Here is a 23,066-nt window from a genome sequence, read left to right on the forward strand (position 1 = left end):
GCTGACTAATGCACTAACATTCACACAGGGTGTCCCCACTGTTACATGGATTGCTGGCTAGCAAGGGGAAACTTCAGGTCAACTACAGCCCAAATCATCATCCACGGCATCCCAGGTCCAAACTGTCATTGCCTTCTGGGCACCATCCTAAATGCAGCTCCCCTGAGGCCTACGGGGCAGAGACCACCAGGCCCCACCTCTCCAGGGGCAGTGGCTGTGGAGGAAGAGCTTTGTACGATACCTGCTCACATCCTTGGCCAGACCTTGGCAGGAGGGAGTGGAAGCTTCTACTCCATCACCAGCTGGGGCGGAAGGCCAAGATGCATGTTCCGAGGCCAGGGGAGTGAGATCCACACGGCCAGCAGCTGAGGACGTGCTGGGGACACAAAGGGAGAATTATTCCCAGTGGAACTGGCTGGTTAATGGGACATTCATCAGCCCCCTGGCCCCTCCCAACACACACACACACACACACACACACACACACACACACACACACACACACACACACACACACACACACACACACACACACACACACGGAGTGGGGTATTTAAAGACCCAGCTCACTCCTGCCTGGGGCTCCTCTCTGGGTTGCCCAGGCATCTGCTTAGACACAGAGGGGGTGCCCCTCCCACACAGCAGCCCCCAGGCCAGGCCGTGAATTCCTCCCTCCTCTGGCTGAAGTGGGACCTGGGCTTTGGCCGCGGCGGTTTGGGTGCTCAGAATATTCTGACTTGTTTAAGTTTTGTTGCGGGAAGGGACTTTAATCATTTTTTTAATAGGCAGTGAAACTCTGTGAGCTAAAAAGTAAAATACAACTTTGCAAACTCCCTAGGATTTGCCCCCCCAAATCTAAGGCTGAGAAAAGTCAAGGTGAAGAGGCTGATGGGTAATCAAGGAACCTGCACCAGGCACCTGCTGGGATCCCTCTTCCCCGCGAAGGATTTCTATGGCAGAGCCATGTCCCCGGTTCAGTGGGTGAGTGCCCCCTGCTGGACAGCCAGGGAAACGCTGGGAGTGCGGAGAGGCAGGGAGGCCCCGGGGGGAGGGAGAGAAGGAAGGACAGCCACCTGCAAAAAAACCAAAACGCAAAATGCCTGGCGCTCAAAAGAGGTTTTAATTTTCCCCTTTGGCAAAAGCAAAACTAGCAAAGCCGTCCACAGACTTTCGGAGAGGGTTAGCCCTCCCAGTCCCTCCAGCTGTCCACACTGCCGTCCAGGGGGAGTAGGCAGGGCTGAGGGCGGCGGGGCCGGAATTATGTGACTCAGCACTGGGAGCCGGAAACCCGGCCAGAGGTCAAAGCCAGGTTTAGGAGTTTCACAGCTCAGTGGGGGGGTTCATTTCTTCCGTCTGGGAGTGAGCACCTGCAGGAAGCGCCCACACGGCAGGACTGCGGGATGCTTGGGTTTCCGTGTCAAGAGTGTTCAGCTAATCTCCGTCTCCTCCAATTGCACCTACGAGGTTGGCTTTCTGACCTGGAGGACAGCTCCCAAGGGCACCCCACACCCAACACAGTCAAAGAATTCTCAGTCTGGCCCCAAATCCCCGTCACAGAGCTTAGCAGGGCTTCCAGGGCAGGCCTCCGCCTCGCCCCACACTCCCACCGCCCTCACCCTCACCTGCTCTGCTCTGACCATCCAGCCTCCCTTGGCTCCCCCAGCACTGGCAGCCCATGCTGCCTCCTGGGCTGGCAGCCCCCTCCCCTCACCAGGCCAGCCACCCTCAGCCTCCAAGTCTTCCCTTGGTCTTCACTAATCGACAGCTACAAAAACAGCAGTAGCTCACCCCTGCCAGTGCCCAATCCTGGGTCGGTCTGTCCTAGGTGCCTGGTCCTGCCCGCCTGGCCCTGTGTTAAGTGTTCTACAAACGTGATCTCGGGTAACCATCATCACAACCCTTGAGTCAGATGTCATCATCTTCACTTTACAGAGATCAAAACTAAGGCTCAGAGAGGTGAGCTCACTTGCCCTGGGTACGGTAGTGAGTAGGTGGTGGAGCCAGAATGTGTACCCAGGCTCTGAATCCTTAACCACCTCTATGTCCACTTTCTTGTGGACTCCCTAGTACGCACCCGGAAGCCCCTCCACCCCTTCACGGTGACAGGCATCACCAGGGACTTGAAGACCACTAGGCAGACCGAACTGTGGGCTCTATGAGGACAGGGGCCGCATCTATCAGATACACCCCCGCATCCCAACATCTGGCCAGGCCACCCACATGGGCACTCAAACAGGCAGAGGGAGAGCCGGGGTGCCCCGACTGGCTATGACCAAGCTGGGAGTCCAGAGCAGAGGCAGAGCTGGAACCCACATGACCTTCTGTCCTGGGCCCCGCGGAAACAAGGAGCGAAACAGACCTGAGAGTAATGACCCGGGGTAAGCCCCAAGCAAGGCCAACCCACGCGTGAACAAAACTTCCACTGAGTGCATGGACAGAACCCACAAAGGTGCAAAGTGTGTTACAGATGTCCCAACACCACAGTTGTTCAAACTGTTGTTTGTAACAACTTGGATGGTGGCTGAAATAATTTATTTTGTAAAGGAATGAGTCAAATGAGTAATGCAAATGATTGGGGGCTTTTAAACTCCTTGAGGAAGCCATTTTCACACTCCGGAAACCTACATTTATTCACATTCATCAGCAGTGAACAGGCCACTTACAAACTCAAACTACTATGTAAAATTTACTTACTAAAGAAATTACACTGGCCGCACCCCTTCCTCTGCACACTCCCTGAAGATTTTATTTAATTTAATGCAGAGGAAAGGTGACACCATTTGTGGTTCTGCTACTTTAAGGGTCCTCTATCAAAGTGCAAGGAAAGATTTCTGTCTTGAAAACCCTGGCAGAGGGGAGGGGAGGGGAGGCGTGGCCTTGGATCTGTGGCCTCAGAACAAGCCCAACTCAGTGACAATCACACGGCACTGATGAGGATGCTCCCGAGGGTGCCCGCATCCCCTAGCCCTGGGAACACATGAGGTCCCTCAGCTCAACAGCCTCTTCAGCCTAGAGACCCCGTGCCTGCTCCCTCATCCTCCATTCCGCTGGCACCCAGAACACCAGGGCCACACCCTTCCTGCACTGGCTGGCTCCCATCAGCCAAAGGCACCAAACAAATGACTCAATAGCTCTCTTAAGAATGGCGCTGCCCCTCCCTCCTGGCCTCCAGCCTGCCGTTGGCCCCACCCCTGTGGCCAGGAGGTCAGGCCCCAACAGGGAAAGGCTTGGTGACTCATAACCAAAGCTCTTAACACACAGCCACCTACAGACATCTCCTGGCCCCAGCAGAACTCCTCCTCGTCCCTCCTAACCCTCCTCCCCACCCCCAGTTTCTCCCCAGCTTGTTTAGTGCCCACTCTCCAGGTGGCCAGGCCTGGACCAGAAGTTGAGAGTGTCCTGGACCCTCCTGGTTCTCTCACCCCATACCCCATCATCGCCCCTTCATACTGAGTCACCTCCCTTCTCCTAGAATCTGTCCTCTCTGTCCTGCTGGTCCAGGCCCGCAGCCATTCTGAGCAGGGTTCCTGCACATCCTGTTTTTTGTATCGTCCCATTTGTCTCCACACATCCATCCCCTACAGATACCAGAAAGCCCCAACTCGAGTTCTGATCACATCCTTTCCTTGTCTAGAACCCTACCCGACTTCCCCCATCTCATGCCTTCCAGAATGCAGGTGAAAGTCGGCCTTGCAAGCCGAGGCTCCTACAGCCCATGTCTGCCCCCTCCTGGGTTTGTCCCCCCGCTGACCTGACCCCACAAAGCCAGTCTCCAGGTGCTCCTGGAGTTTCTTGCCTCAACCAGATCGTGCCTCTGAATCCCCTACTTCTCTCAGACCCCCTCATAGCCTGCCCCAGAACCATCATGCGGTGTCACCCAAACAAGGAAGCCCCCCTGGCACAGGTAACGATGCCCACCCTGCGCTGCCTGGCTGGGCTGGGCCTGACTTCTGTGTGTTCCGCAGTTTTCTGCTAATGCATCCTTTTCTCCTCCTGGAATCTCAGCCACTGTGGTCTCTCCAGCCTCCAGCACAGAGCCTGGTGCATAACAAGTGCTCGACACATGGCAGCTCCTTCCCTCCTGCCCCTGGAAGCACCCCCTGCCACCCAGGCAGGCCTCCGACAGCAGGACAACTGTCCTGTCTGCTTGGAACCTCAGAGTCCAACCACCTGAGGCGGGACCAGCCACACAAGCAGCAGGCAGGATCGAGTGCAGACAAAAGCAAAGTGAAAATGCAGGTTCCGAGTTCCAAAAGGGTGAGAATTTCAAGCTGGCGACAGCAGAGTGCTGAAATGCAGAGAGCCCTTCTGAGCACGGGGCCCCGGGCAAACTGCCCAGGTGATGCCACGAAGCCAGCCTTGAGATAGACTCCGCGGGGAAGGTCACCTAGGGTCCCTCTAAGACCCCCGGGGCTGTCAGAGGGCCACAGTGCTGGAGCCGAGAAGACAAGCAGGGAATCAGGTCAGCTTCCCCTTCGCCAGCTCCTGTCCACGCAGGTCTCCTGTGAGCAGCAGTGACTCGCCTTAAAGACATTCTTCTCAGGGAGTCGGGCCCTTTCCAACAACGGCCAGTTACCACTCCCAGCCCTCAGCGGGAACTCCTGGGCAGCTGCCAAACCCAGCACAGAGGAGGGCAGAGCCGCAAGATGGGGTCCACACCTGCGTTCTCGGTTGGCTTCTGCAAGTCACTTGCATTCTCTTGTCTCTGATCTCCTCCCCCGTAAAATGGGCCAGGAGTGGCTGTGAAGCCTTCCTAGTAAAAGGCCACCATCCCTTTTCCCATTTAAGGAGTTAATCAATGTTTCACGAGCCTTACTGGAATAACAAAGACACTGAATTCAAATTCATGCAAAGTTTATATTTTTGGAAGATGAAAGAAATGTCGATTTAATTTACACCTGTTACTGACAAAACGAGGGCACATAAACTTGCCATACTTCAAGCAGACAGAAACGGCACACTGATCCACGCATTCTTTCCTGCGAGGCCCAGCGGGACGAGACCTCTGAATCCTTCTCAGCACAGATCCCTAGGGAATCACTCATGGGTCAGAGTTTGCCATCCCTGATTCAGCACCTCACCAAGGTCCTCACTGACAACTGGTCCCGCTGACCATTTGGATGCGGTCTCCACCCACACAGAACCCGAGAGGCACAGAGAATGTTGCTTCAGGGTTTGCTTTCAGCCCGACAGCCCTCCAAGCCCAGCTGTAGTGAGACGCCGTCACCAACTGTTGTCTTTTGATTCCCCGTTCAGGGCTTTTGATTCCTTCTTGGCAGATCCCCAACTGAACTGATAGCAGGTTTCATTTCAGATCGGCTGGAGTTGCCAAATTAAGCCCCTGTCCACGGACAAACACCAGAGCGACCCCGGCTGTCCTGAGAGGGTGATAACGGCTCTCAAGATACGAGGTGAACACATCACGTACTGTCGGGCCAGATGGGCGACAGCATCTTATCTCCCGTTTCGTTTCACCATCTGGAAGGTATCAGCACAATAGCCTTTCCTTACCGGCCTCTTGATTTTTTCTTCTTGAATCCCCAAGTGCACACGATCACGTAATAGGGCAAGAGCTAAGGCCAAAGATTCAGCTCAGATTGAAAGTGAGATGCAAGCTAGAGGAAAAAAAGCACTTTAAAGTTGTTGGTCTGGAGAGCTACCCTCGGTCGATAGGAGCACCAGACAATCAGTTCAACAGAGGCCTGGGGTTTGATAAGACAAGTCTCCGAGACAGGAGATCCAAGACGCAGCCACAGTGAGCAAAGCCACAAAGTCAAAATCAGAGGGTGCCCAGAGAGGCTTGCAAATGGGCTGGAAACTCTAAGGCAGGCACTTGGAGTTATTTCTAGTCGCCAACGAGACACACCAGCCTGTGAACAGCAGCCCACGTGAGAGTGTGAACAGCCCCTAACCGCCGCTGACCTTCCGATGTCCAGCCAGTGGCTCCACACGATGAACCCTGAACGGGCTTGTCAGCTCCTTTCCAGCACATTCACGCCCTTTTCACAGAGCAAGTCTGTGCTCAGACAAGAGAAATTACTTTTAAGCCTCGACAAAGCGATGAAGGAAAATATTAATATTCATGCATGGAAGAGTCGTAAATGCCACCCCAAAACTCTACAAGAAGCTTTGGTCTGGGGTGGCTCATCCAGGACAATAACTCCCCCCACCGTCGCCTCCAGCTCTCGCATCCCTTCCTCAGGTGCAAGATTCCTCACACACCCTGATGGGCCCTGGAAACAGAAAACGCAAGGGTGGGGATACAGAGAACAAAAGGAAACTCATCTCAGATATTCAAGATTTAACTATTTATTCAGAAAGTCAGAATCTATCTACCCACATTAAGCAGCTCCAGAACCATGAAAAACCAAAACAAGAACAAAATCCTGTGCTCGTTTGAACCGTCTGAAATTGTCCATATTTTGACAATTGCCAATGTGGTGGCTCACACGCTTCAAACTAATAGTAGCCAGCTGGACACTGGAAACCCAGACATTCTGAGTAAATACACAGGTGCACCCCAGCTGACTCAGCCTGCTAGGTACTGGTGACATAACTTTGTTTCACGAGTATGCACTTTTCACATGCACCTTTCCAACGGAACAAAAGAGTTCTGTTACTCAGAGAAGACTTTTGGGTGATCTGTTTTCTAAATTAAAAAAATAACCCCTCCACTTTATCATTCAGTGTTTAACAAGGTCCATGCTTCAATAAAGGTTCAGTTCACCTTTGTGAAGCAGTGGAACTCACTCCTGCATACCTGTAACTGAAAGATCAAGAAGTCTTATTGTGCAAACAGATGAAACCAAAATAAACCACATGATTTGGAGCAAGAGGTAAAACAGAAGCTATACGTCAGTACGAATTCCCTGTGCTTTCAACTTCAGAAAATTCTGAAACTCCATTTCTGAATTTAGAAACTCTCTAGTGAGGCAATCCTGCCTAGCAGGAGCTCTCCCTACTCCTGGCTCTTTTGTCCAAAGGCAGAGATCAGATACTTCAGCCACCAGCTGCTGGATCAGGTGTTTCCTACCCTGAGGAGTTGTTAACAGCCAGACAGTTGAGGGGAAGAGCATCTGGACACGACTGCCTTACCCAGTGGCTCTCCAAGCGTGGACTCCAGGCCAGCAGTAGCAGCATCACCTGGGAACTTGTTAAAAATGCAAAGTCTTGGGCAGCTCCCCAGGACCCCTGAACACACACTCAGGGCGGTGGGGTTGGGGCAGCAGCCTGCGCGGTGCCTGGGTTATGCTGAGGCATGCTAACATTGGGACCCCACGGACACAAGTCGGGTAAGAAGTTTTCCAGCTGTGTCCACAGGAGTCCTCAATGTCCAACAAGACCTGTCTGCTTGGATTCCTGACCACAGGACGTAACCAGGGTGCCCCATTTTATTCCAGTTAACAAATGGTCGTATAGCTAGGTTTCCACTGAAAAACAATTCTGATTTACTTAAAAAAAAAAAAAACAAAAAAAAAAAACTAAAACTATTGAACAGACAGGAGTGCAAGTGGCCATGGGCAATCTAGCCTCATTATAGAAGGTCTGGGCTCAGTGTTCCCTGCCGTCCAGGGATGCTGAAAACCAAAGAGAAGTTCAACAATATTTACAGCAGGTTCTGGGGCAGCTCCCGAGGAGAGGCTAAGTTTGATGTCCTCCAGTGGCTTTAACTGGAGAGCAGGGGCGTGCTGAAATCCCTTTCATTTTATTTGAGAACTGCTGCAGGGACGGGGGTGCCTTCTCTCTTTGTTCCTGTTCAGAAAGGAGAACTCTTGCAAGGGAAGGATTAGTGCAAAGGATCTTGCAAAGAACTAGTGGTGACAGAAAGGAGGGAGAGAGTCCTGCTGTTTTCTCCAGAAAACACTCCAGCCCCACTTTTCCCTTTTTAATAATTTTTAGGATATGTTTATTTTAATTTAAATTAATTTTTAAATTTAAGGTCCCAAGCCTGCTTCTGCAGGGAGGCAAACCGCTAGGGAGGATGCTGCAGCCTCCCGTCTGCCCAGTTCTCTTCCCTCCGCACCTCTCCTCACCTCTCCCTCTGCCTCCCCTGTCCCTGTTCTGAATAGGAAGGGGAGGGGGGACCCTTGGGACACTATGTTTGTGACCACCCCCCAAATTCCTACGTGGAAATCCCGATGCCCAAATGATGGTATTAGGACGTGGGGTGTTTGGCAGGTGATTAGGTCATGAGAGTGGAGCCCTCCTGAATGGGATTAGTGCCCTTATAAAAAAAAGACCCTGCAGAGCTCCCCAGGCCGCTCCACCACGTGAAGACACAATGAGAAGTCCACAGCCAGGAAGAGGGCCCTCACTCGACCAAGCTGGCACCCTGATTGTGGACTTCCAGCCTCCAGAGCTGTGAGCATAATTTCTTCGGTTTATACGCTGCTCAGTCTGTGGTTTTTGTTACAGCAGCAGGAACAGACTAAGCACAGGGGTGGGAAGGCAGGGCCATTCCTGAGGTTTAAAAAGCCACCACTACTCACTTAGAACGCCCTATTTAGTTCCTGCCACAGAGCAGCAAGGTGAAGTACCGTTGATTCTCCTTATTGGCAGTAATAATGCTCTATAAAGTCACCACAGACCCTGAATGAGCAAGCACTGAACCACTGCTCCTAAGGGAAGTACAGGGTTAGGTTCCTAGGGGCTACTGGTCACAATGTTTTTGTCAACGGATAAACACGTAACCTCGTTTTATGTGTGTTTCTGTTAAAAACACCTTATTTAATATACATTTGATTCCCTAACACTGAATGCAGAGCCAACACCACTACAGCTCACACCAAAAGAAGCTTGTCTAACAAGGATTTTCTACAACAGGCAGCTCATAGCCTTCAGGCACTTTGAAACACTAGACAGCACTATGCTTGGGAACATTTTAAACAGCAAAACCATCAACAAAATGCACAAAAATCACAAAAAATATGGCACTGAATACATCGTGAAAGGACGCTGGTATACGTACAAGATCTGCATCAAGAAGCCGGGGGTCACCTTGCTCCCCCTCAGCTGGGAGCATCCTCATCCGGTGACTCCAGTTTTTTGCTTCTCTGCACATGTTCACCAGTGACCATGAAGGAGCCATGACTATTGACCTTACAAATAAATCTCAGTGAACAGGCAAATTCACAAATACGAAATCTGCAAATAACGCAGATGGACTGTATTTTGTAGAGACAGTTGGTGAACAAAGCCAGACCAACCCCTGCTCCCATCAGAACTACCTCTTTTCCACCAATTTCCAATAAAAACAGGACAAGACAACCCTGGACAGATGTTCAGTCACACTGGCAAGGCACCAAAGTCAGCACAGAGATCTATCCGAGTCTCTCCACTGGGAAATAAAGCCAGAGAGCTGGTCACACTCTCAGCCCTGGTAAAATCAGTCCGGAGCCGCCAGCTCCTTCCTGCATCCTGTGATCACTGTTGGTCATGGTCAGAGGTGACACAACCTCTTTACTCATATCTTTCTTGGACTTGAGAGAGGCCAGTGATGTAGGCAGGACCCCGCGGCGTGGTGGAAGGAGGGAACTGGGCTCCTAGCAGCCAGTGGAGAGGTTCAAAACCAGGCTCGGTAGCCAAGGTGGACCTGCTTCAAACCCCGGCTCTGCCACTTTCTATCTCTGCATCCTTGAACCCGTTAGCATCTCTGAGCCTAGAGGAGTCATAGCAGAAGCCCCTCCCTCCTAGCTCCAACCTCCTAGGGGAGCGGTGAGGATTTAGTCTTATACTCCACACCGTGCCGGGAGCGAGGCAGGGCCCTTAAGGGAGCTTAAAGAGCAGACATCACTGGATTACAGTGGGGCTGGGACAAGTCATTTAAAATACACTCTCAGGGCTGGGAGGGGACTTAAGAAGCACCAATAACACCTCCAAGTGGACTTCAGTTCTCCTGAGAGCCACCCAGCCAATTCCTCCTGTATCCTCTGCTCCCACTGCCCCTCTGTGTCCCCTGAACACGGATGAGGATGGTCTCAGCCCCTCTCCAGGCTTCACGGAGGGAGGCTGCGCCCCACCAGCTACAACTGGAGGTCCCTCAGCCTTGCTAAAATGTTGGGGCAGAGAGGCCAAGGATGAGGACAGAAAGGAATGCCAACATCACCCAGGAAGCTCCTGCTCAGGGCCTTGTTCCCCAGCCAGGGTTCCTCTTTTAAGAAGTTAAACGCCTACATAACTAGGCTCTATGGTTGACCCCCACCAGTAACAGAAACATTCCGAATTCTCTGTCATGGGTCAGCTGCCTAAGGGTATCTGTGTCTGGCCTGGAGCTTCGTGCTGTGTCATTCATTCCGACCCTCATATTTCTCCTCCACCAGGCAAATCTCCTCCCAGTTAATGAAGAGGCCCCTCGATGCCGTCCCAGCAGGACAGCAGGAACCAGGCAGGAACCGACCACCCGCCGCCCACCCCCGCCCCCGAGAGTCGGCTGGGGGGTACTCAGCACACGCTGGCCCCCAAGCAGGTTGAGAAGGAGGCCCCTCAACGTCTCCCCTCTAACCCAGTTCAAGTCCACCAAGGGCCAGCGCGGGACAGGCTGGGTGCTGTGGTTCCAGAGGTTGCAACTGATCAACTCTCCACTCAAAGAGATGACATTAGAGCCGGATTATGTATAGGTATCCATGAAGGGCAGTGACACAGGAGGGGTACACGGAAGCCCCCGTCTCAGCCTGAGGAGAAGGGACCCTGTGTTGGTCCTACTCACCAGGGTTCTCCAGTGCCGAGTACTACCTGGCTCAAAGCACCTGTTTTACTGATACAAATATAATTAAAATGTGTCTGTATATATGTATGTCCTATATGTCTATAGAGAGAGACATATATAAATGTGTGTGTCGAGAGAGAGAGATGCACTGTGTGTGTGTGTGTGTGTGTGTAGAGAGAGGCCTCTGAGGCTGACTGTGAGCAAGCCTGGTTTAAATAGACTAGGTGTCAAGTCTGCGGGCAGAGGGCGAGGTCAAGGCTGAGTCCGGGGCCGGTGTACCTGGAGGGCAGTGATGGGTGTCGGGGGCCGGGGGGCCGGGGGGCCGGGGCACGCAGGGAAGGCGAGGCAGGACAAGCCCGCCCCAGGCCCGTCTGCCCGTCTGCTGGGCAAAGGCGCAGGGTCTGGTCCCTCTCCCCGCTGTGCTGCTGGCCCCCCTCTTCTCTGCCCACCCTCAAAAGAGCAAAAACAAGCAGCTAACCCAGCTGGTGTCCTGGGAGGCCAGAGGCAGCTAAGCCATTCCTTGGAAAAGTATAAATAGCGTGATGTGGCTCCTGGAGGACTTCTATTTTAAACAAGAGCGCAAAGGAACAAACCTCTGAAATGGCCTTTGTTGGAGGGGTCTTTCTGGTGTCCCCTCAGGTCATTCCTAAGGCCCTAAGAAGAAGCTCCAGCCCCGTGCAGAGCGTGTGCACACCTGTGTGGGGGTGCATCTGCGGGACAGAAGAGGAGAAGGGTGGGGAGAGGAGGGGAAGGAAGAGAGGGGAGGAGAGAGAGGCAGCCTCAGGGAGAAGGCCCTGGGGTCCCGCCATCAGCCGCAGGCCCAGGCCCGCCATACCTCTGGGCAGTCAGATTCCAGGAGACCTGGCCACTGACATCACCATGCTGGGAGGAGGCAGCTAAGAGTGGGTTTTCCAGTCCTTCTAGGGCAGCTGGCTGGATGATGTCATCCGCTTCAGGTGAACTGGGGAGAGGAGAGCAAAAAACCAAGGCTCAGAAATGTTCCTGAATGTCTTTGGGTAGGGGGCAGTTAGGTTCATTAATTTTCTTTATTATTATTATTATTTTTAATGGAGGTACTGGAAATTGAACCCAGGACCTTGCGCATGCTAAGTACCCACTCTGCCACTGAGCTATACCCTCCCTGAGCCCAGAATGTCTTACACGTGTTTTAACAGCACATTTTTTGTCTGGGCCCTGGGCAGGGCCTCAGTTTCCCTTTCTGCAAAGGAAGGGCTGACTCTGCTCCAAGTGTGGCCCACAGATGGCGCTGGTCCAAGGGCAGCTGGTTACCACGTCCTGATGAGACCTCAAAGAAACCTGCAGTAAGCCACCTGATCAGAGTCCTTTTGTCTTCTGAATCTAATAGTGATTGTCAGGGCTTGTGTTTTGGAGGTCTTGATCAGTGGTTCTCAGCCAGGGGTGATTTTTGCTCCCAGGGGACATTTGGCAATATCGGGAGACACTTCTGGTCATCACCACCCGAGGGGGCAGGTGCAGCTGGGATCCGGTGATGGCACTAAACATCCCACAGTGCATGGCACAGCCACACAGAAAAGAATTATCTGGCCCAAAATGTCAGTCATGCCAAGGTCAAGAAACCTTGGCCTTGAGTTTCATTTCATTTCCCATTTAATTACATTTTCCAAAGTTCTTATCTACTGTGAGTTAGAAATTAAAAACAACACTGGTCCTTCATCCACTGAGGTCAGCATGAGACAAACCCCAAGAGCAAACTGGCTTTGAAAGTTCGAAGGGACACAGATCACTGGACACTGTCACCGGTCACACTTCATCAGCTCACTCTGCTGGAAGACCGCTTTCACAGCCAGTTAGGTCTTACCATTTTATCAGCGAGGGGCGTGAGTTTTTCTTTCTGATGAACTCGGCTCTGTGGCAGTAAGTAGCGGAACAGTTATCTTCATTCCTTGAGCAGATACTGATTGAATAACAGCCCTACGTTGTGACTAAGAAAGAGGTGGTCCCAGCCCTCGTGGAGCTTACAGTCTTAGGCAACAGTCAAATACTTGGGAAAATGCTTATTTATCTAGTAACAACTGTTATAACCGCTGAGAAGGAAAGGTACAAATGGCTATGACAGCATAAACTAGGAGGTCCCAGCTTGGAATGGGGGAGGGGGGAAATTTCTTTGTAAAGTGGTAAGCGGAGGCCAGCCGGCCAGCACAATGTTTATTGACACTTGCTGTGTGCCAGGAACTGTTATCTAAGTGCTCACCCATATCATCATGTTTGATCTTCACAATAATTCTGTGAAGTGGGTACTATCATTATGCCCATTTTCCAAAGGAGGAAACTAAGGCACAGAGAGGCTGAGCAACTCAGCCAATGTTGCACAGCCGGTAAAGTGGCAGAAACAGGATACAGATCCAAGCCAGACCCCAGGAGTCATGTCCTTAAGCACCCTCCTGGGCTATGTCCCAAAGGCTGAAGAGTAAGGGAAAGAAGACTGCCCTCAGCACAGGGAGCCACATATCTGAACAACCCAGATCAGGAAGGAGCCAGCATTCAGGAGGAGTGCAGAAAGGTCATGCAGCTAGAGCGTAGATAAGGACAGCCAGGAAGGGGAGAGGAGAGCAGGAGTCAGGTCACAAGGCCAGGTCGAGGGACTGGGACTTGATCCTAAGCTGAAGACTCAGCCCAAAGCTTCTATCAAATGCTCAGCCACCAAGTGCTGCCCTTGGCACTAAATGAGAGGCAGGGCGGCCCAGGGTGAATTTCCCAAAACTACGTTCTAAATATGATCGGACTAGCACACGCTTGTACCCACACCTTTCTATTTATTCCCATGGATCTTGGGATGTTCCTTCTTCCTCCACGGTTCCCACCCACCACCCCAAGTCCCTCAGAACATGACCCTGGAGCCCCGTGACCACAACCAAGGAGTGAGAGCCGAATGGGCCCAGGGTGAAGTGAAGGGAGGAGGGAGCCTGGGGGAGGGAGGCCAGCAGGGACTCTGGAAGTCTTTGTTGGATCTCGATTCATCCTAAAACGACGGGCAATACTGACTTTCCAAAGTCATAAAACCTGAGCGGAAAAACATGGCCCCAGAGTTTTGGCAACACACATCGAAAACCGTAAAAGACTTTGTTCCCTTTGACACAGCCATTCTACTTCCAAGAATTTATTCTGAGGAGACGATTAAGGGTGTGAGCAAAGATGCTGAACACAGCTGTGGCCACAACAGCACACACACACATAAAAAAAGGCAAAAAGGAAACAATCAAAACGTCCAACAGTAGGGGACAATTAATTAAGTGAAAGCACCCACAGAATGCACTCAATTGCAGACACTTAAAAAAATAAGGCAGATAGATCTCCACGCATCCAGAGGTAAATATGTCCGTTATTAACTGGAAATAGGTTAAAAAAATATTGACAGCATGATCCAGATTTTATGTGCATGTGTGTATATGTGTCTCTGTACATACATGTATAAACACACACACAGAGCGAGCAGCAGAGTGAATGAACACCAAGCAACGTGGGAGGGTGTACCCTAAGGTGTTAGCGGTCATTCTCTTTCATCAATGAAGTCACGAGTGTTTCATCTCTTCATTGAATTTACCTCTATTTTCTTTTTTTTCAATTTTGCTTTTTATGGGGAGGTAATCAGGTTTATTATTAATTATTATTATTTATTGTTAGTATTTTTTACCTTAATGGAGGTACTGGGGGTTGAACCCATGACCTCTTGCATGCTAAGCATGCACTCTACCACTGAGCTATACCCACTCCCCTTACCTCTGTTTTCTAGTTCTATGCTGAACACATACTGCTTTTACAAGCAAAATAAATAAGGAAGCGTATTTAAGGAATATTTTAAGTGCCTGGGAACAACTTCAATTCATAACTCTGAAAGTTTTAAGAGACGGGACAAGCAGAGCAATGCTGTCTTTCCCCCACATCTACATTCCCACATTCCACCGTGAGGATACAGGCTTGTCAGCCTCCTCCCACGACAGAAACTCAGCCACGCCTCACTCAACAGGCACCGCAGGGGAAAATGAAGGTCCCGGTGGAGAATTTTTCAGATAATAGATACCTGCCCGCATAGCCTATGCAACAGCATTTTTACTTTAATTCTTCGGGATGGAATTATTTTTCAAGGCATTTTGGACACATCCCTGATTTTTTTTTAAATTTTTTGAACAGAGAATCCTGAACATAATTAAACACTTTGTCAATGACACATGATCAGCATCTTCAGTGACTATGATTTAAGCAGGGAGGTATGCTATGGCACTAAAAAACAATTGCATATGAAGTCAAGAGGGTTGGATTCTTGACCAGCCCCACCTTGGTATCTCAGCCAGGCGACTCCTCTGAGCTTAACTCTTGCTTCTGTAAAAGGGAAGGCACTGGACAGCGCCATCGCCAAGGACTCTGCACACTCAGTCTGGTCCCTCACTCACAGGCTGTCAGCCTGCATTGCGCCTTACAACTCACCTGACTCTTTTTTTCCTTTATGTCTTCCAGTTCTCTGCTTCTAATTTACTACAGACTGAAAAACAAGGCCCAGGGTGTTAGAATAGTGTGTAAATCAAGAGTTAACAAGCTTGGATAAAGGTTTATGAAGCTTTCATTCAACATAATTTTAATAATCTAAAAATATACACATATGTGTGTATACACGTATATATTAAATTGAACCATATAAAATTGCTACACGAAAATAAAACTGTCAAATTCACATTGTGCCATCGGCCCTGGGATCTTTCTGTCTCACTTCGCAGTCATCTGGTCACACTCCAGATGGATGAGGTTGGGGCGGAGGTGGGGGGAGCTGACTTTTGGGTACGTGGGGGAATTCTTCTCAGACCAACTGTAAGAGGCTATAAATGGCTTCCAAATTCTACCAGTGGTGGCGCTGGGACCAGAGTGACTGAAATATTTTTCAGAGGGGAAAAAAAACTCTCTCAGAGATTTTTAACTACCAGCTGCTGCCACCAGCTGCTTGGGCCAACCCATTATAAATTTAGTCAGGCCAGCAAAGGGTTGATTTTCCGCTGGAATGTCAGGGAGGGAGGCTTATATCAACAAGTGCTTCTCCAAAGGGCTGTGAGTCACCTTCCTCTCAGAGAAGGATGCAGAGAGGGTCCTGCTTCAAAGAGGAAGACATTCACATTCCGCTCTGAAAAGCCAACACCTTCAGTTCAACACACAGGACCTGTGCACAGGAGGAGCTCTGTGGCCAGCACCAAGATGAATTAAATGAGAATATAAATTAATTACAATAATAATTAGGGGGGAGGGCATAGCTCAGTGGTAGAGCATGCTTAGCATGCATGTGATCCTGGGTTCAATCCTCTGAACCTCCATTAAATAAATAAATAAACAAACAAACAAACAAACAAACAAACAATTAAATAAATATTTAAAAACTGAATTACCCCCAAGAAATTTTTAAAAAAATAACAGTATAGCACAGGGAACTATATTCAATATCTTGTAGTAACTTATAATGAAAAAGAATATGAAAACAAATATATGTATGTATATATATGACTGAAACATTATGCTGTGCACCAGAAGTTGACACATTGTAAACTGACTATACTTCAATAAAAAAGAATGCAAAAAATATATGATAATAGAATAGCAATAGTAAGGGGGGGTGGGAGGAAACTTTGAGAGGTGATGGATATGTTTATGGTCCTGAAGGTGATGGTTTCACAGGTGTACACTTATCCCCAAACTCATCAATTTGTATACATTAAATATGTACAGCTTTTTATATGTCAATCACACCCCCTTCAAGTAGGTTTTAAAAGACGGGGATCGCACACTTCAGGGTTGACAGGCCAATCAAGAGCAAGCCAAGGTGAAAGTCTAACGCAAGGAAAAACGGGAAGGGAGGTAACAGCAGAAGCTCCCATAGAAAACATGGGCTCCTTTCAGGCTGGGGCGATCTGGGAAGGGCCTGTGAGGGGGTGGGAGTGTGTGCAAAGGTCTTTCCAGATTTTAAAATGCTTCTCTCTCCCTCTCCCCCTGAGGGCTGGGCTGGAAAGACACTAGGCACTTCTCTTCCCTCGGACAGGGCAAGGAAAGGGTGCTGGGGAAGGGACGGGGCTGAAATGGCACGGAGGAGGAGACCAGGGTCTTAAGGGAATCATTACCCACAGGGAGATTAGCAGAAAAATAACCACACTGGAGATAAAGGAGCCAGGTTCTCACAGTCGGGGGAAGATGTGCATGCACAGAAGGTGATGAGGCTCGAAAGGACACTCAGGGCTGGGCTGCAATCAGAGGTACCAGATAAACACTAGGTATAAATGCAGAGGACTCTGTGTGTGTGTGTGTGTGTGCGTGCGTGCATATACATATATCTATTTCCCAGCTCTGTCTGCTGAAAGGGTATATCAAAAGGACACAAGAACCACCTCAAAGAGGCTGCCTGGCCAGAGCTGGGACAATTTGGGCATAAAAAAATACAGATAGGACTAGATTAAAGCCCACTGAGTAAAGTAATAACCCCTGAGTCCATATAGATGTAAAAACACAAACAAATACACAAATGGGAGAGAAGGAAAAGTTCCTCTTTACAGTCCTCTGTCAACTGGTAATTGTGGGAGAAGTGATGAAAACAGGAAACCCGCCATTTAAGAACCACCAGAGTGGTGGTGAATTCAGGCAGGAGCCAGCGAAGGGCACTAAGGCAGGTGGATGGAGGTTTAAAGAAGTAAAGGGCAGTGATGTGGTCTTAGAGTACCTTCCCAGCAAACACTAACGGGTGATCAAGGGGAAAAAGATACTTAAAGGTGAGGAACCTGGTTTCTTGGGTTGGCACCAACTTGGCCAGGTGTTGACCAGGATTACACCCTGTGCCCCAGGCTGTGATCTGCTGGGAAGAGCACAGCATTACTTCTCACCCTGTGGGATCCCCACCCCAAAATGACTGCCAGAGTCTGGTCATGGGGAACTTTTGAAGGGACATGGGATAAGGGATTTCTCCAGAGTAAAAGAGCTGTCTGAAAGGTCATGAAAGACAGCAAGGGACAGAGGAGTTCTTCCAGACTGAAGGAGCATCTGCAGGCATACTTAAGAGTGTGACACGTGCTTTGGGGCTGGATCCTTGATCAGGTGGGAAAGGGGGCTGTGTTGATGAATCTAAATGGGTTCTGAAGACTAGGTGATACAGGGACGTACGTTGATTTCCCAACTGGACGGCTGCATCGGTGTTGTGCCGGAGAGAGTCCTTGTTTGGGGGAAATGATCACTGGAGTGTTTTATTTTGTTTGGATGGAGACAGCATCGTGTCTGCAACTTGCTCTCAAATGATTCCAAAAGAGTAATGATAATGGATATACATACGTATCTCCATCCGTACGCACACATACAAAGAGGAAATGACAAAGCACAGTGAAGTAAAATGGCAACAGGTAAGGAATCTGGGCAAAGGGAATATGAGAGTTCTCTGTACGACTCTCGTAACTTTTCTGTATGTTGGAAATTATTTCAGAAAGAAACAAAACTTTCCCGAGTAAAGGCGTGCAGGCCCAGGCCTGTCCCCAGCACCCACAGAGCTCAGTTTGGGTTCCAGAGGACAGAGTGTGCTCTTACAGAAGCAGCGCTGCAGGGGGCCGAGGGACACACAGCTTGACAGCCCGGGCCCAGGCCCGCTTGCAGAAGGCCTCCAACAAAGGTCCAAGACTCTTGTTCTGCAAGTGATGGGGAGCAGCAGAGACCAAAGAGCAGGGAGCAGCAGAATATCTGGGAAATAGTGCTTATGCCAGAGAGGGGAATAATTGGAGGAAACACAGGTGAGGGAGCCAGGCAAGAGCCACGGAGCGGTGCCAGGTAAGGCTGGCCGGACTTCCCGCGGCCACAGAGGAGCTGGGGTCAGGCGCGCAACGAGCTTCACGATGTCCACCCGACACCCGCTGTGCGAAGGAAGGGCCATGGGAACAATCAAAGATGATTAGGGTTTTGAGCATCTGATGGGTTGTAAAGTCAAGTCATTAACTGCACGCTTCACACACAATACCTCCGACCTCCTGCACTATTATATACTTTATACTTAACTATCAATGAAGTCAGTTGTTCAGATTAGATAAATGTACCTCATCATGTGTAATAACACCAGTGAGTCCGTGGTTTTCATGCGCTATGTTCACCTTCTTCTAACACAGAGTGAGCGATGTCTAACTCCTGAGGACCAGGCAGCCCCCAGCTCAGGCAGGGCCCCCCGGAGCTGTGCCCCATGCTTTGGAAAATGCCGGTGTGGCTCTCACCAACACAGCTGAAAGACAGCCCAGCGCTGCTCACGTTGGCTCGTTCTTTCTTTTTTTTTCCCCCAAAGAAAAGCAAAGCCTGTCATAAGTGAGCAAAATGGAATCTTCTGATCTCTCCACCTTCAGGAGCTGTTGGCCGGCCATGAGCTGGGTGTGACCCAGCTGGCAAGGTGAGAAGCCACAGCAAAGGCACGGTAGCATACGGAGCATAAATGCAGGTCCTTTCCGGGCCTCCCCGCCAGCATTCTGAGACCAACCCTTCGTCCCCCCTCCACACTCTCCCCAGAGAGGCAGGACGGAGCAGGGGACGGGAGGCCAGAGTCTGAACATCACTCCAGCAATGATGGGCAGTGTGACCTTGTGGGACATCTCCTCTCAGAGCCCCGGGTTGCCCATCTGTCAGAGGGGGCAAGGGAGTCCCTGCCTGGAAAGGGAGTGGGGAGGATTCACTGGGACCAGAAGCGCCAACATTTCTCTAGCAAAGGGCCCGGCAGACGGGAAATGCTCCCCAAATGATGTCAGTAACTCAAACACAACAGAGTGTGCTGTTTTCCCAAGAGAAGACACTGAATGTGCTTCTTCAAGGTACACGTGCCCCTCCTCCTGCCACTCCTGCCCAGGTGTGTGCCCTCAGGTGTGCACGCTGCTCCTTCACCCACCCGGCCCCGGGTGCACATCAGGTGGGGTCATGGAACAGGGATGAGTCCAGGTGGCAACAGGCAAAAGGAACCAAGGTTTACGTGAAGCTGTTGTGTGCCGGGCGCTGCGCAGGCCCTTTGTCACTGTGAGCAAGGTGACAGCCCATTTCACAAAGAGCATATGGAGTCCCTGGGCGGGGAAGTCACACTATCCGAGGCCACACTGAGCTGAGCACCATCCCGGCTGCTGTGATCACAGGCCTTGGTCTCAAGCAGCATCTCTCTTAAAGACGCAGAATAAAGAGTGACGTGCAAAGCAGCCCAGTGGGGTCTGCCTCCCCAAGGAAAGCATGCGAGAAGCCAGCAGGGCAAGACCCTTCCCCACCTGGGCTGCAGGCACCTCCTCCATAATATAACGGTTTGGACTGTTGGGTCTCCAGCCTGCTGATTTTCTGATCTGAAAACCCCGAGACTCTAAAGGTGCAGCCCCCTAGGCTGGCCGGAAAGGGACAGCTTGGAAGAGGCTCTGGGCAGTGCCCACCTTGGCCCAGCCCCAGCTGGCCTGGTCCCTTGGCCAGGTCCCTGGTTAGGACAGAAGGATGGGAGGCAAGTGGTGACCAGCTCCCCAGGAGACCTGGTGGTAGGGAGGGGATGCAGAGTGGGAAACTTCTCATATACAACTTAAGCCTCCTGAAAAATTGGACTGTCATGTCCACACCTCTCAGGGTTAATGGGCTCAAGGACTAGGGTTTATCAAAAGCTCAAAGGGGAGGACGTTATTCTAGGAGAAATAAGGCAGGGAGACAGTAGTCACTGTTCTTTTCAAAAGACAAAGAAATAAACCCATCCAGGTGCAGGGAGAAGCTACACAGTCAGGTAAGTGATGATGTAGTTGCCCCCTGTGATCAGAGAGGTCAAAGCCAAGGGCATGCCTGTCCAATAGGCCAGCACCTCAGGGTCAAGACCCCAGCCAAGGCTGCCTACTTCTCCCGAGAGCCAGTGCGTGGAACCCACAGGTGCCTCAACTTCACCAGAACCCTGGGCACAGAAATCAAACTGAGCTGTCCACTGTGCAGGTGAGCCAGGTGGCGAGTGTGGGACACAGAGCACAGCCCTGGAGACAGGCGGATGTGAGCCTGAATCCAGCTCTGCCCTTCACTAGCCTTCTGTAGTCCTAGGCAAGTTCATTAACCTCTCTGAGCCTCAGTTTCTGAACCTGTACAGTGGGGACAAATTGTACAACTTGGAAAGATTATTAAAAGAAATAAGAGCAAAAAGTATACGTAAAGCAGGGTGTCAGCATCGCACAGTGGGTCCTCAACAAACAGCAAGTGTTCAATAAATATTTGGTGAACATATGGATGCGTGGAAAGCAGCAAGAACAGAGGGATGTTAACAGCTGCCGCCACCAGAGCCATCTAGCTGCCACTTAACTCAGGCCAGAGCCAGCTTCCTCTCTAACTCTTTGATCAGGTCATGAGCAAGCTGAGGCCTGAACAAATGCCTTGAATGTTTGTACACAGATGAGGCAAAATTTTAGTGTTTTTTTAAAAACCTCTTGGTGTCCTCAGTATCTCATGACAGTCACAGAGTGTCCCTGATTCCAAAAGCGCACAAGGAGTAAAATCACTTCCCTAAGCCTTCCCTGCCCACTGATGCAACAAGAGGTTGAGCCCTCATGCAAGGAGCAAAGGCCTGTCCCTACAGCTTGTCACTGACCCAAGAAGGGGCCGCCAGAAACATGTCCCCCCAAGCCCCACACTAGGCACGAGGATGCTGTGAGAAAAGAGGCAGGGTCTTGTCAGCACCACCCCCCCTGCCCCGGGGAGAGAGACCCTAGCACACGGCTGAGCACCAGACAAAACCTGGGAGATGGAAGCAGGGCGCTGTCGAAGGCAGGTTCCTGGGCCAGGGAACTCATGGGGTGAGCGAGCTTCGCTCAAGGTGTGCAAGAGAGCATCAGACCTTTTCCTCTTTCCCGTGAAGCGGGCAGCTGGAGAGCAGGCAGCCAACCCAGGGCAAGCCCAAGGGTTGGAGGGAGGGGCGTCCTGACAATTAAAGGAGGGAAAAGATGCCCCTGATGCCAACATGATCCAGCTTCTTACTATCGCTTCTCAGTTTCGAATGGGTCCCCATTGGGGAAACATCGTGATGTGAAACCAACCCCGTGCCCTTAAACCTGAGGATACTGGCTAGGAGTCATGTACTCTAATGACACAGACACCCACTGGGAGAGCCCCTGGGCCTCAGAGGACCCACTGGACCCAACCAGGCAGTGGGAGAGATTAGTGGGACTAAACAGCCAAACCTCCTACGAACCAACTGCTTTCTCTTTTCATTTTCCCCCCAGATTTGCTCTCTTTGAGCAGGGCTGACATGTATTTCCTACTCTTTTATTTTCACTTGTTTTCTGGGGAAAGCATAAATAAGCAATTCAAAGGGAAGGCGATAAAACAAGGGGGGATGGACAGAAAGGAAGCTAGATAACCAGCTTCCAAACCAGAGACCTGCACTGACGAGTACCTCCTTTTTTACATTTAAAAATAACAGTAACAACAAAAATAGTAACAACAAAAATAAGCTACAAGACGTGTTAGGAAATCTACCTCCTCTAATTAAATTCCTTTCATCACAACAAGGTGGAAAATACTAGCATGACTTTCCATTTGCAACACCGTTTGCCAAGTATTTTCATGCACATGATTTCACTTGCCCCCACAGCTTTGTGAGCCAGGCAGCCAGGGCAAGTATCCCCACCGTAAATGAGATGGAAATCATGACTCAGAGACCGTAGTGACTTGCTCGAAGTCACAAAGCTGATAAAGGTGGAGCAGGGCTTCTAATACAGAATCTTCATCTCTAAATTCAGAGCTGTCTCTATACTGCCTCTCCCCAACCCAAGGAAAAACAAGTCTTGGGAACTCCGCTTTCTCTTAATTGGCAGCACTGAATACATTTGCTAAATGACGGACTGAAACCATACACCAGAGTGGGCCAGACAGGAAGGGAAGGGGGACTCGGCTGATATCCGACGTATCTGAAATGAAACCCCCATACAGATAACTGCTCTGTGGTCCCTCGGGAATCTCGCCTGCCCCTCGCCTCTATTTTTAGAGGCACTTCCCTACAAACATGTTTTCCCAGCTCTTTTTTTTCACGCCCTCCCTTTCTGCCGAATGACTTCATAATCCTTGGGCTGTTTTGTCATCACAGTGAGTTGCTGTGGAAATGATTATTGAGGTTATAAACAAAGGACTGTGACCTCAGCGGGGAAGGGGACACAAAACCCAACCATCACGACAGATTTCACACGCCCTGGTCACAGGTCACAGCAGGAGAGACCAGGGCACCCCTTCTCCTTCGATTTGCTCCTCTCACCAGGAGTGATCAGTGATTGTCACTAGCTTCATAAACCTTCTCCTGATTGTGCAAAAGATACCAGGGCTTGCTAGACTCAAACCAGTTAATTCAAGA

At 50.5% G+C, this 23,066-nt stretch overlaps 1 protein-coding gene across 13 annotated transcripts in view; it reads right to left on the minus strand.

Moving 5' to 3' along the window:
* The window catches only part of TACC2 (transforming acidic coiled-coil containing protein 2), a 196,543-nt gene that overhangs the window by 86,558 nt on the left and 86,919 nt on the right, over positions 1–23,066 (minus strand). For 12 of the 13 annotated variants that reach the window (XM_074373513.1, XM_010969896.3, XM_074373509.1 and 9 more), the window contains 2 exons: positions 11,541–11,666; positions 242–376 (listed from right to left, as the gene is read on the minus strand). In XM_074373513.1, coding sequence (XP_074229614.1) covers positions 242–376; positions 11,541–11,666 — 261 coding nt within the window. The remainder of the gene's footprint in view (positions 1–241; positions 377–11,540; positions 11,667–23,066) is intronic. The other variant, XM_074373514.1, reaches the window with a different exon arrangement.

Source organism: Camelus bactrianus, chromosome 11, assembly GCF_048773025.1.
Source record: "Camelus bactrianus isolate YW-2024 breed Bactrian camel chromosome 11, ASM4877302v1, whole genome shotgun sequence".
NCBI classification, from domain to species: Eukaryota; Metazoa; Chordata; class Mammalia; order Artiodactyla; family Camelidae; genus Camelus; species Camelus bactrianus.